Source organism: Canis lupus, chromosome 3 (assembly GCF_011100685.1).
Source record: "Canis lupus familiaris isolate Mischka breed German Shepherd chromosome 3, alternate assembly UU_Cfam_GSD_1.0, whole genome shotgun sequence".
NCBI lineage: Eukaryota > Metazoa > Chordata > Mammalia > Carnivora > Canidae > Canis > Canis lupus.
Window position 1 is genome coordinate 25,952,702 of NC_049224.1, and position 16,637 is coordinate 25,969,338.

The window sequence follows — 16,637 nt, forward strand, 5'->3', positions numbered from 1 at the left end:
GTAACTGGGTGATGGGCAGTAAGGAGGGCATGTGATATGATGAGCACTAGGTGTTATATGTGACTGATAAATTAGTGAACTCTATTATACCTGAAATTAATGATGTGTACTGTATGTTGGCTACTTAAATTTAAATTAAAAAAATAAAGAATCACTAGTATAGCTTTTAATTGATAAGTTCGGGTTTTTTTAGTCTTATGATTGACCTTTGATCTGAACAAAGTGTATCTATCTATCAGTTGGAATATTTTTTTTCTTTAATTTAGTTTTCCTTTTCTCTGGAATGCACAGGAATACATTTCTCCAGCTCCTTGATAAATGTGGTTTGTCAGTTAGGTGCATATGCCTATATCCCCACCCCTACACACTTCAAATATTTGTAGCTGTTTGCAGTGTACAAATCTGTATACTTAAGGATAATTCTGGAGATAATTAACACAGAATCATGGAGTTTTGTATTTGGGTGGGGTTTTTTGTTGTTGTTTGTTGTTTGGTTTTTCATTTTTCTAAGGGACTTTAGAGATTATCCAGTCCAACTCTCTCATTTTATATTTGAGAAAATTAAAGCCCTGAACGTTTTTTTAGCTCAAGACCCCTCTGCTAATTAGTGTTATTGCAAAACTAGAACCCAGGCCCTGACTCCTTTTCAAATGATTTTTGCACACACATTATAAATAGCTTTTTTAAGGCAAAGGCTTTTTCCAGTTGAAATATTAATTCACCATAATGACACCTTCAGGCAAGTTTTTTTAATGCCCAAGCTATTAAAAAAAACTTTTTTCCCCAAATATAAAGAGTATTCCATAGCCAAAAATTCTTTTGAAGAACCTGTTCTTCCCAGGCTATTAGTGCAGAGACTATGGACATATCTGCCAATAGATATACTTTATATTGTCAGTTAGTCAGCCTCTTAGATCAGTATTTTATCATTAAAGAATTTAAACTAGTTTTAATATCTTGAATTATATTTGAAAGGAAATTGGCTTATGAATGGTAAAGTACAAATATTAGTAGAATATTCTCAGTTGCTAATATGCAGACTCTTTCGGATTTGGTTGCTGTTGTCTATACCTCAACAAGTAGGCAAGTGGGGACCTATGGCATTAACTAATAAGGTAACCATCAACCTAAATAGTAACAGCTTATAACAGCATTAATTCAATACCAAAAGTGCTTTTCCCATAGCAGTCTTTGTATTTTAGGTAAAAGTAGTTGATTTTTATCTCAATTACTAGATTTTATTGTCATTTTTGTGTTAACTGGATTGATACCAATGGGAATTTACAAATGAGTTTCTTTTTTTTCTTTTTTCTTTTTCTTTTTCTTTCTTTCTTCTTATTTTTTTTTCCAAAAATCATGTAAATTTGAGCTTGGAGAAGGGCATACAAGAAGACATAAATTAACTAAAAAGAGAATCTTTTTCTCTCCCAGTCTTAGGTTCTCATGTAGCACATGCACTGCCTCTTCCTCTCAGTAGTCCCTTTATGGGGCCTTACAGTCAGATAGGAGAGTATGACAGTACCATCAAAATACATTTATTCACAATATCATCAATTAGAGAAATTTCTCTTTTCAGATAGTCCATTAAATTAACACTGTAACATCATTTTACATTCAGAGGAATATGCAAATCTCAGATGTTCTATTTAAAATAAGGTCCATCTCAATGTTTATCTCAGCATTTGGTATTCAGTAATATTTTTACGTAATTTTTACCTTGGATTCCATTTAAAAGTGAATTTTATAGATAGGAATTACTAGTAACCTATTTTTATTTCTCCACGTTTCAAAACTAAATTGATATACTTTTGATTAATGATGATGTCATAAAACATCAATTTGTGAAAAAGCAAACATTCCAAGACCAATGATACAATATTTAGTTACTAAACTTTTTGAATGAGTCCAGAATTTAAAAGGCAGTTCCATAAATGAAATTAGGTGATTAGAAATATAACAGAGAGAGTATGAACATTGGGATAAGCTTCTAGTTGGCAGTATAGTTAACTAATTCTATTTAGAATAGAGTCTGGAAAGGATAGAAGAGAAACAACTTTGACCAAAATACATGAAAATTAAACATTCTTCAAATGTTGAAATTGGAAAATCCATTTAAGTTTTATCAGTTTTAGATCTATCATTTAAGTTTTATCTATTTAAGTCTATCAGTTTTATCATGTCAACTGGAGATGATGACAGTATTACCTAAATAATCCAGTGTTTTCTGTTCATTTAAAATGATCTGATTAACAGGAAACTAAAATGTAAAAACAATTAATAATGGTATGACCAACAAATAAGAACTCAGCAAAAAACTGTATTGCTTGTTAAACTCTAAAGTACTTCTTATTGGTTTGTCAAGTATTCCAAAAGATAAAATAGAAACAATCCATACAGCATAAATTTGTTAGGATTTTATATTTTAGATGCTGCCTTTTAAAATAACCCTGCTTTTAAAATGCAGCCAAGAAGTACAGGCTCAGTTTCTAAAATGTTTATAGAAAATATATTATAAATGTGGAATTTAATTATGTTAGCTATCATAGATTTGGCTTGCCCAAGCTTTTGTTAAATTGATCCTTAATTTACATTACTTCACTCTTAATATTTTACTTCATGATATTCAACAATGTAGAGTTGACAGGTTACTTATGTTACATGTAAGGAATAATCTTAAATTTAAGTAATTATATCATGTGATATAATTAAACAAAATTATATAATTTTTTTGTAAAAATGGAATTTTGCATAATGTTAGGAATTTACTTTGAAAAATTTGATACCTAAATAAGAATGATCTAAAATACTCTTCCACTTAACATTGGATGATAATTAAAAATCATTTTTAGGATTTTTTTCAGACATTTTTTGGACTGATAGAGTCAACACATCTTAGAAAAATCTGATTTATCTAACAAGATAAATTGACTTAAATTTTAATATACGACAAATTTTTTCTTTTGTTAAAACTACACAGCTAATAACTTCCAAGGCTTAAAATACACAGAGAAATTTCAACTTTAAAATTTATAATCAATTCTGAATTATAACAAACACTTGGAAAAGGAAAGCCAAAGCTCTTTTCACCACAAAGGACCTATGGAAAAGAAATTTCTTTGCCATTTTAAACAGATACAAAAGAAAAGGTGAAGAAATTTGACAACTGTAAAATTATTAAAAGAAATTGATAACCAAACTTAATAACGAGTCCAAACTATATGTTCAAAACACAATGTATATAATGATACAGCCAACAAAGCTCTCCTGAAGTCTGCTGAGATTCTGTTGCCTAAACTCCTTAATCTTTTTTTTTTGCCATTTAAATGTCATTTTAATAATAATTAACATTTAAATTTTTTTTGCTTCAGTTACTTTAGTCATTTTTTATGCTTTTATATTCTCTTTGGAAAATGTTCCAGATAGTCTACAAAATAAAGAATAGGATGGTAATTTTTCTTAAAAGCGTTTATTCTCTTGAAAGAAGCCACATAGGGAAGTAGGTTGATTTATGTTTTATATAGTTTAAAAATTCTTTAAAGCAGTTTATTTTCAGATCTATATTTTACATTGTGCTGTTTTGTTTTGTTTTGTTTATTTATTTGTTTTACTTTAATAGCCTTTTATGTCACCTCGGTACCCTGGAGGTCCAAGGCCCCCACTGAGGATACCTAACCAGGTAAGATTCATGTGCTACTTAAGTCTATGGGTTTTGTTGTTGTTTTTAAGAATCAGTAAAGACCTTGAAAATGTCAGGAATATTTCTTACCTATAAAAATATTAATTTATCATTTCTCTATCCCATGTAGTGCTACTTCTGATAATATATAATCTACTTCAAGAATTGGCAAACTACTGTCCATATGTTGGCTGACTGTTTTTGTAAATAAAGTTTTATAGGAAAACAGCAACAGTCATTCATTTATGTGTTGTCTGTGGCTTCTTTTACACTGCAGTAGCAGATCTGAGTTGTTGTGGTGGAGATCCTATGTAGCCTACAACCCTAAAATATTTACTATCTGGATCTTTACAGAAAAAAAGTTTGCTGAGCCTTGAAGTCTACCATATACTTTGAACCTAACTGTGTATGAGTATATATATAATTTTGGTAAATGCTAAAACACTGTTATTTTAAAAATGGCAATAAAATTTTCTCTGAAGATACTTTGGTTTATTTTTATATAGTGTATTAAATATTCAATATCATGATTCTAATACTCATATCAGTTTTGCCCAATTATAATGATATATGGAGAATAAGCTGCTTCTAGAAGCCTTAGATCTATCAATAAATAAATCATTAGCAATAGCTCTTCTAACTTTTTTTGGCGTACTAGAACTCTGAAATTTCCTAAGCTTTTATCCTTACATAGTTTTTTTTTTTAATCAATGTCAAAAATATTTACTTGCTAAAGACAATAAAACACAATTTTTACTTGCAAGAAGTTTATAATTTAGTTTTAGGATACAGAAAATGTACATTTACAGAACACAAGAAAAAATTAAAAGCTTAATTTTAAAGAATATTTAGGTCGAGATAATTGTTTTGTTACTTTCTTTAATTGTTATTGTATACCTCAGCATTTTCCAAGTTCTAAAGTGAACCCTGTTATTCCAATAAATTCTTTTCCATCCTTACTCTCTGCCTCCACTTCCTTCCTAACTGAAAATGCAACAAGAAAGTTGTGCTTTCTGGCATATCGGATAGCAACAGAGTCCTGCTTCTCCTTTTTTAACTCTTACCGAAATTATGCAGTGTCCTTGAATTGTCCCAGTTTGCTGGTGTTCTCTGCTTCTAGCACACAGCAAGCCATGCCAGCACCCACATCCACCCCCAAGGGAGAACTCTAAACAGGCAGCAGTGCTGAATCATCTCATGGTTATAGTGCTGGGAGGCCTCACATTAGCAGCTGGAGGAGTTTTCCCCTTCAGACTGAATCTGCATTCAGTATGCAGGGCCAGGGAAACATGGCATGAAATAGGAAAAGGAAGTACACAGATGCCAAGTGTTGCAACATATGGGAATTTTACTTTCTCTGTGGGTGAACCTGTGTATATTGACAGTCAGATCTACTTGTGTAGGTGCCTGAGTCTTTTAAATTTCCTTCTAAAGGATGGAAAGTTGTATCTTTCATTGGAGTCTTCATGATGTTTCAGATATCCCATCCATAGCTTTCTATGTTATTTAGATCTAAGAGATTCCTGAAAACCTGAATTAAGGAAATGTGAATTTCTTGTACCAAGTGTGTTCTTAGAATTTTTTTGACTCCATATATTCTATATCAATGATGAAAATCTGATGGGGTTACTGGATTTACATCCATTTAACATTGTTGAAATGCCTACCATGTATAACACACAATGCTGGGTTCCGTATTTACAGAGGCTCACAAAATGGAAAACACACTTGGTGAAAGAAGAGTGGGTTATGGAATTGTAAATCTGAATTGTTTGGATTTTTTTAAGAACAAGTACATGATACTGTTGGAGTTTTAAAAGAGGCAATTAAAATTTTAAAGGTAATAAAGAATTATGATTCAGGCTCTTTTTCCTCAAGGATTTTAAACAGTCTTTACCTAAGTGTATTTTAAAACAATTATATTCTTGTATGAGTGGCTCTTTTTTGTTCACAAATCCCCCCTACACACACACACACACACACACATTTTTTTAAATTTTTATTTATTTATGATAGTCACAGAGAGAGAGAGAGAGAGGCAGAGACACATAGGCAGAGGGAGAAGCAGGCTCCATGCACCGGGAGCCCGATGTGGGATTCAATCCCGGGTCTCCAGGATCGCGCCCTGGGCCAAAGGCAGGTGCTAAACCGCTGCGCCACCCAGGGATCCCCACACACACATTTATATAGTTAAACTTCATTAATTCAAGCATCTGTCTTTCAAGAAAAAAAATCTGACTTTCAAATTTATAATAATTTACATTTATACTATTTTTAAAAAGAATTTTCTGAGCAAATTGTGTTACTAGTATAAACATTGTTTTAGAAACTGTTTAATCCAGCAGCCCAGGTGGCTTAGTGGTTTAGCGCCAGCTTTGGCCCAGGGCATGATCCTGGAGACCCGGGATCGAGTCCCGCGTCTGGCTTCTGGCATGGAGCCTGCTTCTCCCTCTGCTTGTGTCTCTGCCTCTCTCTCTCTCTCTCTCTCTCTCTCTCTCTCTCTGTTTCTCATGAATAAATAAATAAAATTTTTTAAAAAATAAATAAAAAATAAAATGTTTAACCTATTTAGGAGCATGACCTTTTCAAGCAACAGCATGTTTCTTCAGTTTCATTGTATAGTCATTAAAGTAGAATTGGAAAAGCTGTTTTTGATGATTAATTGGAATGTTGCATAGGAAAACAACACAAATATGTTATTTTTTAATTTCGTCCTCATTTATATGACAAACTAAAATTTGTTTTACTGATAAATTAATTATATCAGAGAAAATAAAAAGTGAAATATTCTTCAATGATATTTTGAATATGTAAAACATTCCTTTAATAAACAGATTTTTCAGAATTTATAATTTCTACTGATTAGACTATAGATTTTAACTTAAGTTCTCCTGAGATGGTTTTTATGGTTCTAGACTAAATTCACAATAGTTTAAACTGTATGTATATTTATAGGACTGGGTATTTGGAAGATGGTATAATATCACTCTGCCAAGAAAATGCATATATATAGGAAGGGGTAATGGTCTCTAAAATGATCTCTAAAATGATGGAAGAAAAGTAAAATTACAAAAATATACAATATTGCAAAGAATAAATATATGTGAAAATAAATTTGCAATTTTGCAAAGAATAAATATATATGAAAACATGAAACATAGTAATTAAATCCAAAAAATATATACAGTTTTACACTGAAATTGGCTCAGTTGTAAGAATAGGTCATCGGTGTTGAAGCATCCATAACCTGGAGTAGAAGTCTTAACCCTTCTGTTAGATAAAAAGTTTAATCAGTAAAGTTCACAATGTTTATTCAATTCTATGCTGAGGAAACCAAGGCAGCCAGAAATACAAAGTCTGTTAACAAATGACACCAAGAATGAACTACGGATTTATTGGTTTCATTTATTGGTTTTCACTACTGCATCCGACCATTCTACTGAAAGCCTCAAGGATATTTCTCTAATACTAGATGAGTGGTTAAATAAATGATGGCATATCTAAATGGTGAAATACTATGCAGCTACTTAAAAGCATGTTATAGAATTAAATTTATTGGTAGGATAAAATGTTTATGATCTATACCAACGATAAAGAAGATACAAAGCACATGTTGTATATCATCTTTTCTGTATCACCGTGCAAACTCAGTTTCCCCCCCTCACCACAAACACACACACACAAACACACACACATACACACGTACACTCACATCTGTTAAAGACCATAAGGAACATGTCTTTTATTTCTGAATAATAGTATTATGAGTGATTTTTTTATTTCTGCATTTTTAAAGTTTGCACAAGCATTTCATCTGTGATTAGAAGAAGATATTATTAGCTATACAATAGATAAATAAAAGTACAGATTTTTTTCTTCTGGTTATTCAATATATAAGATTATCCTCCATTAATATTGAATATATAGCTCTTACATGATAAAAGAAAAAACATAATGCTAAATATAGTCAAATATTTTTTTAAGATTTTATATATTTATTCATGAGAGACAGAGAGAGAGAGAGAGAGAAAGGCAGAGGCACGGGCAGAGGGAGAAGCAGGCTTCATACAGGGAGCCCGACATGGGACTTGATTCTGGGACTCCGGGATCATGCCCTCGGCTGAAGGCGGCGCTAAACCACTGGGCCACCTGGGCTGCCCAATATAGGCAAATCTTAAAAAAAGACTTTTCTCCATTACTTTTCACATTGGGAAAATATAAACAGGCATTTGAGCAGAAACAAAGTCGTTGGGATGTTTACTCATATGCTGAAATAAATTTACATATCCCTGTATAACAGGGTACCTATATTTTAAAGTACACTTTATGTTTTCTTTTCAGGATAAGTGCTGTTTAGCATGTCCTTTCTTAATAATTCTGTCTTGGTAAAATTTTCCATATGTAGAATTTTACTTTTATTTAATGATATCAGTGTGACAACATAAGGCTTCAGCTGCATAAAGATAAGTATGTTCTACATTGAGTAAATAATATTAGTCTTTTAGCTGAAATTATAAGGATGACAGCAGTAAATCTCTAGTTTTAAAAATTAAGGGGCACCTGGGTGGCTCAGGGGTTTAGCGCCTGCCTTTAGTGTGATTCCCGAGTTCCGGGACTGAGTCCCACATCGGGCTCCCTGCATGAAGCCTGCTTCTCCCTCTGCCTATGTCTCTCCCTTTCTCTCTGTCTGTCATGAATAAATAAATAAATAAAATATTTTAAAAAATAAAAATTAAATGTTGCACTTGTCTAATATAAATTAGCGATAATAATGAAAGCATAAAGTACAGTTTTTGCCATTTCAAAATATCCCTTTCTGTCATTGGAATCTTCTTACTTCTTTGTTATTATAATAATTACACCATTAATATATTTAAACTATTATTTGAAATACAATGTAACACAATTAAAAACATATTATTTTCTTATGACTTTGAATTATGAATGTGTCCTAGGACAGATGTTCTTTGCAATTTCTACCTTTGCAGAACATAGGAAATTAACAAATTCAAAATGTCCAGAACAAAAGGAATTCATTCTCCTTCCTAAACCAAGAAAATTGAACATAGTAAATGTGGGGCAGTCTTACTCAAGTTATGTCTATAGAACTTTTTTGGCATAATGTTTACTCCTTTTGCCAACACATCTTATTATAACATTTTTATCACAGATATTCCTTTTTTTGAATATCAGCCAATACAGAAAGTGCACTGCCATATATTTGATTGGAAACCTCACTGGAGTATACAAAATATCTCTCAAAAATATTCAGTCCTTCAACAAATATTTATTGAGGTTTACTATGTGTCAGGCACCGTTCTACTTATGGGCATACATCAACAAACTAATGAGAATCCCTCATCTTGTGTAGTTGGCATTCTAATGCAGCACTACCCAATACAACTTCTTTTTAGGTTTATTAATTGTAATTTAAGTGGCTGTATGTGGCAAAGAGCTAAAATATTGGATAGTGTACTTGCAGTAGTTGAGATATAGAAAAACGAGAACTAAATAAATAAGTAGATGTCAAATGGTGAGTTGTGCTTTGAAGACAAATATTTTCCTATACTGAATGTAACATTGCTGTATTTTAATATCTTTTCTACTGATAGTGCCTTTTTGCAGGAAAAAAAAAATGATAGTGGTATTGTTGAAAGGACCTCAGTTGTGTCAAGCATCTTAGGTGAAATGCCAGCAATGCCCAGCAATGCATGACTTAGAGGAAGTCACTTACCCTTTCTGGGCCTTGGTTTTCTTACTAGTAAAATGAGAATAGACTTAAGTATTTATAAAATCCCTTCTATTTTGAATTTTCTTAGATTATTCTACTTCATTTCATATAATGAGGGGGCCCATCAAAAATGTTAGTAAGTCAAAATTATTAACTGAATTATATCATCAAAGCATTGATAAATTCACCAATTTTTTTATCATCAGTGAACATTTAATCTCTATGAGGAGACAATATAGATGACAGTATTCAATGAAATAATGTACTAGAGTCAAGTTCCAAGAGCGGCTCACCACTGGAATCACATGATGAATCCTTTGTGAACTAATTTTTTTAAGAAGCAAGATATTTGTCCACTTGTTTCTGCTTAAATAAAATTTCAGGGCAGCCCCGGTGGCCCAGCGGTTTAGCGCCACCTTCGGCCCGGGGTGTGATCCTGGAGACCCGGGATCGAATCCCACATCAGACTCCCTGCATGGAGCCTGCTTCTCCCTCTGCCTGTCTCTCTCTCTCTCTCTCTCTCTCTCTCTCTCTCTGTCTGTCATATAAATAAAATCTTTTAAAAAATAAATAAAATATAAATAAATAATAAATAAAATTTCATATTATTTATTTTAAATCCTAGGAGTTAAGGCTTATATTTAGAACATTAGGAATATGTTGATGTGAATATGAAGCCTTGGCTCTACTACTTACCAATAGTATAACCATCGACAAAAAAAACAAATTATTTATGAACAGTAGTCCCTCCCTTACCTATGGAAGATACAGTCTAAGGCCTCCAGTGGATGCCTGAAAACGACAGATAGTACCTAATTTTATATACGCTATGTTTTTTCCTATGCATACATACTTATAATAGTCTAATTTATAAATTAGGCACGGTGAGAGATTAACAATAATAATTTTAAAAATAGGACAATTATAACAAGAAACTGTAAAAGTTATGCGAATGCAGCTCTCTCAAAATATCTTATTGTACTATACTCACTTTTTTTCGGATGATAATGTAAGATGATCACAAGCCTATGTGATAAGATGACGTTACGTGAATCACATGGGCATTGTGACAAAGCTTTAGGCTACTATTGACCATCCGTCAATATGCCAGAAGGGGGATCTGTTTCAAGACTGAGGTATACCATGGGCAACTGAAACCTTGGGTAACTAAAACTACAGAAAGTGAAACTGCAGGTAAGAGAGGATTACTGTGTTAAACCCTTTCTCATCATCAGGAAGGATTAATAATAATAACCTGTGGGATTGTTGTAAGCATTGAGTGAAATAATGTAAAGAGTCATAAGTATAAATTGCTGTTTATATTATTTATTATTAATAATAAATATTATTAATAATAATATTAAGTGCCTTCATCATTAGGTTATTTTCCTCTGTCATGGTGAAAATCTTTTATAGAACAAAGAATGTCTGTCAAAATTTGTGACCAGTTAAACATGTCTGAATGGAACATGATTAGCATGGTAAAAATATGAAAAGGATATCAACCCACAAGATGTATAAATTTCTTCTTTCTGATATTAAAGTTCTAAGGAATGTAGCAATTTTAGCCTTGCTAGTGGGCGAAACCATCATTTGGTAATCCCAGGACTGATAAAAATCATTTAAAAGTTAGAGATCTGACTTACCAAAAGACAAACACCGATGACCAAAGAGTTATATTTAGAAAAAGGACACTCATTTTGAAAGACAGCTTGATATTGATCAAGATTTCTATGAAATTATGCTGTATTTTTAAGTGGCAAATAGAAACTTAAAGACTTGTCAACTGTTCTGATATTCCAAGATAAACAGGAAAAAGTAAAATTTTGAAGAAAATGATTTCCAGGGATAAAACATAATGTCCTCAATGAGATTTAGAAATCAGATACTAAGTACAGAGTATAAAACTTTAACCACTTGAAGACCCACAAAACCCAGAATTCCAGACTCACAATTGAAGATAATGCTAATTTGTCATGTATTTTCAGTTCTCCTAATTCATTTTTAAAATAACTTTTGAGGGCAGCCCGGGTGGCTCAGTGTTTAGCGCCACCCTCATCCAAGGGCGTGATCCTGGACACCCAGGATTGAGTCCCAGGTCGGGCTCCCTGCATGGAGCCTGCTTCTCCCTCTGCCTGTGTCTCTGCCTCTCTCTCTCTCTCTCTCTCTCTCTCTCTCTCTCTCTCCTCTCTCTCTCTCTCTCTCTCTTTCTCTCTCTCTCTCTCTGTCTTTCATGAATAAATAAATAAAATCTTTAAAAAAAATAAAATAACTTTTGACAGTGTTGGTTACTTACTGCTTCTTAAAACTCTCCATTCTAAAATGTTAGTCTTGGTCCGCTTTCTAATTTCATTCCTATCCAGTTTCACTTTCCTTTCCTTCCTTCTCTTGGTATTTTTAAAGAATTGTATTTTTGTGGGGCACCTGGGTGGCTCAGTCCATTGACCATCTAACTCTTGGTTTCTGCTCACATCACAATTCTGGGGTCGTGAGATGAAGCCCTGAATGGGACTACATGCTCAGTGTGGAGTCTACTTGAGATTCTTTCCCCATTCCTCTCCCTCCCCCTCTACTCCTACTCCCACTCATGTACTCTCTCTCCACTCTCTCTCAAATAAATAAATTATTTTTAAAAAGAATTATATTTTTGGGTCTTTTTTCTTTTAAATCAGTTTCATTCTCAGGACTTTATTTCTTGTATTCCTTCAATAAATATTTCTCTGAGCCAATAAGCACAGATGGGCTCCACACTCCCTCAGAGTTTACAGTGTATTGGAAACAATATATGTATGTTCATATATATGTGTGTACATACACACATAGATTTTTGAGTGCAGCATCTACTGAGAGGGCCAAAAACAGTGTACCCAAGTCACAATGAGCACTCTCAGATCTCAGATCTTGATGTCTAAATGTTGTCCTCCACCAGAAGAAATCAGGGCTCTGGGCCCTAGGGAGTTAGATCTGTTTTCAGAGCTAGACTAGAAAAAATGTGAAATGAACTTGGAATATCTCATGCAAGAAAGAAAATGCTCAAAATATGATAGAAACTTGTCAAAGGACTACAAGAGCCAGCTTGAAGAGCCTCCCACTGGCCAAATTTTGAATATTTGAGTATTATTATATAAATGATGATAGTAATAGATTAAAACCCACTGATTAAAATAGGAAGGAAGGAGGGAAGAAAAGTTGTACCTTACAGTGGAGTGCCAACTAAACCACGTAGAAATATTGATAGACATAGAATACCTCCATTTGGCAACTATCCTAGTATTTAGGAGTTGTCAATGGATGCTGGTGGGTTGATAAATGATTGATGAGGAATGGGATACTAACAATCTTGGAGTAGCTCTAACGCTAAAAGTAATCAATTACAAAAGGGAAAAATAATGATCTTAATGGTATACAAACCTGGCATATACCAACACAATCAAATGAGAAACGTTAACGTCCCCTTAATGGGATGAGTCAACATCATGTGCCTCTGGTGTGATTCACTGAGAAGAGCACAGTATCATTTCTTCAGTATTCCTTCTAAGAAAATATGATCTGAATATCGGTCATGAAAAGGAAAGGAATCAGAAGTTATCCTGTAGAATTTAAGACCCAGTCTCTAAAACTTTTGAAACATGAAAGGGAAAGACTAAAGAATAATTCCTGCTTGGAAAAGAATTAAGAAATAGGACAACTGAATGCAACATGTATTCCATAAGATCCTGGTCACAGAAAGTAAAAAGAAACATTGTTGAGACAAATGGCAAATTTAATTGAGGTCTGTGGCTTGGATGGTAGTGTTGTATTAATGTGCCTTGAGAAGTTGTGTTATGGTTATGTATAGGAATATCCTTATTTAGAGAACTGTACTCTGTAGTACTTAGAGGTGATGAGACATAATGTCTACAGCTTGCTCTCAAGTGTCTCTGAAAAAGATTGGTGTTAACAAGTGCATATGGAGAGAAGGAGAAAGGGTGATGGGGCAGGTGTGGTGAAATGTCAATAGTTGGGCAGTTGGTATCAGAGTATATGGAAATCCTTTGTACTGCCTATGTAATTTTTCTGTGAGTTTGAAAATTAAAAAATATATATAGATATACACAGAAGCAAATAAGAGAACTTACCCAGTGTGGGGTTATATGGAAGAATTTTTCTAGGAAGTAATCCCTAAACTGAGATCTGAAATATGTCAACAAGAGGCACATAAGGGTCTGTGAGCTTCTTGAGATGAGAGATTGTTTAGTTTTAGTTTACTTTTGTTTTGTTTTTAATGGTTGGCATTTAGATATTATTGATTAAATTCATGAATTGAAAAAAACTGAAGGAAGTTTGATTTGGTTGGAGGTTAGAATGTTAGGAGCAGTGGCAAGAGATTAGGCTGGAAAGATAAGCAGGGAACAGATCATATGGTAGCATATGTTTTCAATGTGCTTGTAAGAAGAAATTGAAGAATTACAAAAATGACTTGAGGAATGGCAGCTCTCTACTGTATCCCAAGTGATAACAATGAAGAAAATAGCTCTTATCTGGATATATACATTTTTTAATATTGAATTTCCTTTGAAATGTTTGAAATTTTTCACTAATTAGATAAGATTTATTCTGCTTTAAGTGAGTGAATCTTTTAGAGATTCTTGCCAATTGTCAAGATTATATGTATATGTGAACAGATACATGTAAACTTTATAGGATTTGTAGGTTTAAATCATTCTTAGTTTGGTTCAGCTCTAAGTGCTGTTCAGACAACTGTTAGAAACTTGTGATGCAGGATACATCCGGTATCACACCCTTCCTAAGATCAACCCTGTCTTAATCTCCACCTTTTTCACTTTTAGTTTTCTTTTTTCCATGCAGCCAAATTGTTTGAACTTAATTGGAGTATTATTTTTCTAAATGGTTTCCTAGGGAAAATGTAACTCCAAAAAAAAAAATTTATTGGCCCCTCGGCATTTTAGTCCTGGTGCTATTTGTAATACCAGATGAGTAAAATAATCTGTAGAAAATAGAGAGATTACTTTCAAGAATCAAAATTAGTTATTTTATTGCCCATAGTAAATTAATTTTGAGGGAAGGTATTATGCTTCTTGGGATGAAATAGGACAATTTTGCCTAGATTTTTATTTCCAGGAAGTACTTATTTTGTTAACCACAAAATTGGGCAAAGTGGAATGTTTTTTAGAACTAAGAACTTATAGTAGGTATGTAGAGCTACAAAATTAATGAATTAATGTGAAATATAAGAAACCTGGTAAAATGCTAAATGCATTCTATAATTACAGGAATTTTAAAAGAGAACTGTTAAAGCACTTATTTTGTAAATATTTAGAGTATTTCTTTTTGTTTTGTTTTACTAAAAACGCTAGGCACTTGGAGGTGTCCCAGGAAGTCAGCCATTACTTCCAAGTGGAATGGACCCAACTCGACAACAAGGTGACTACTTTAAAGTCAAAGTGAAAGTGATATGCAGAATCTCAAATAAATCCTTTATTTTTTAAGGGTAATTTTATTTGTATAAATCTTCCATAATTATACATTGCATTTTTGCAGGTAACATGGCCAAATGACTTACATGTTCAGCCTTTAAATATACATGATAGTGAGGGTGGTGATAACATAAGAAACAGAAATTAAATATCTAAAAATCCATATTTTAATTAAGATCTTCTAAAACCTTTTATATAACTTCTAACAAGTGGAAATTAAAATGATTATCACTTTTGATTTCTTCTGCCTTTTTCAGATAGGTTAGTCCATCTGAAAGATGAGTAGGGGGAAAAGAGGATGCTAAGCAACCAGTGGCCTGATTAGTTTAACAAATCAATAATCAGGTCCTTCCAACAGAGATATTTAGGTACACAGATATGTATCGCTCTATTATACTGTTCCAAGGTATAAGGAGCAAATGATTTGAGAGATGTATACCAGCACAGAGTAGGAAGAAAAATTCAATCTCTGAATGGAGAGTGTGGGCAAGTAGTGATAAGAGGCAGAGAAGTGGCCATGGAAGCCAAGATGAGATGATGTCCATTACCCAGTTCCTTAGTAAGTAAAATTTTAACACCTCATAGGATAGTAGCCTCCTCTCTCCTTGGTTAGCACTCATGCTCATTATATTGCTAATATCTTCATACTTTTCTTTTTTTAAGGACATCCAAATATGGGTGGGCCAATGCAGAGAATGACTCCTCCAAGAGGAATGGTGCCCTTAGGACCACAGGTAAATAATCAACACAAAAAGCTAGATGTTGAGTGTTTTGCCTTTATCTTATATATAAATAAACTGTATCATTTGCTGGCTTTTATTATGTTCATTAAAGGCTTGATTTAACTATATTAAAACATGAAGGGTGTTACAACCAAAATTTTCAAAGATACCACATTACATGAAAAAAATAAAACCCCATATGTTAATAGAGGTGACATCCTCAGAGCCACAAAAAAATAATTCCTTTTATTTAGGCTCAGTTATTTCTTATGTATTTTCTTATAAAACTCTTGATTAAAAAAACTCTTCATTTACGTATTTAAATTAATTTTCTTTATGTCAGCTTATGTTAGGGTTGATGATTTATGTGACCAACCATCAGAAGCTATTAAGAGCAATTAGAATTTATAGGATCTATAGGATATTTCATTGACTGAATATATATTTTAGGCATTAATGAACTAAGCCAATTTTGTCTATACAGAACTTGAAGGATATCTTTCCCAAAAGATTTCCATAATAGATACATTTTAAATACACATAAAAATATGATGCCTATAATTTAGTTATCCATTCTTCATGCAGTTCATTGATTTTTAAGCTAGCTGCTCTTTAAGCTTTTGTCATCCCAAACCAATATTTTCAGTACTTTTAAAAACTAGAGTCTGATTTAAGAGTCAGTTCTGCAGTGTGTTTGAAAGATACAGCAATGGTTACTTAAGCTATATGAACACTTAGATCTCATTTGAAAATGCATAAATGGAAAGCATACTAGCCTTTATGTTTTATAAATATTTAGCTGTATGTACATGTGCTTTGTGTTATAAATAAATTATAATAGAAAATAAGAAAACATGTTTCTGGTGAGTCATCTCTTACTGATGAGTTTTAATACTCAAGTTTATGATGTAAGTGTGAATTACTTCTTTGTATTTTCAAACTCAAAAAGAGTAGTTTATTTCTGCCATTTGGATTTGTATCCTTGGTATCTATTTCTTCATAATTTGAGGGCAATAAGGTGTTTTGATTTG

At 32.8% G+C, this 16,637-nt stretch overlaps 1 protein-coding gene across 5 annotated transcripts in view; it reads left to right on the forward strand.

The window, feature by feature from the left end:
- SSBP2 (single stranded DNA binding protein 2) overlaps positions 1-16,637 on the forward strand; it is a 284,275-nt gene that overhangs the window by 220,853 nt on the left and 46,785 nt on the right. For all 5 annotated transcript variants that reach the window (XM_038532429.1, XM_038532430.1, XM_038532432.1 and 2 more), the window contains 3 exons: positions 3,617-3,676; positions 14,765-14,831; positions 15,548-15,618. In XM_038532429.1, coding sequence (XP_038388357.1) covers positions 3,617-3,676; positions 14,765-14,831; positions 15,548-15,618 — 198 coding nt within the window. The remainder of the gene's footprint in view (positions 1-3,616; positions 3,677-14,764; positions 14,832-15,547; positions 15,619-16,637) is intronic.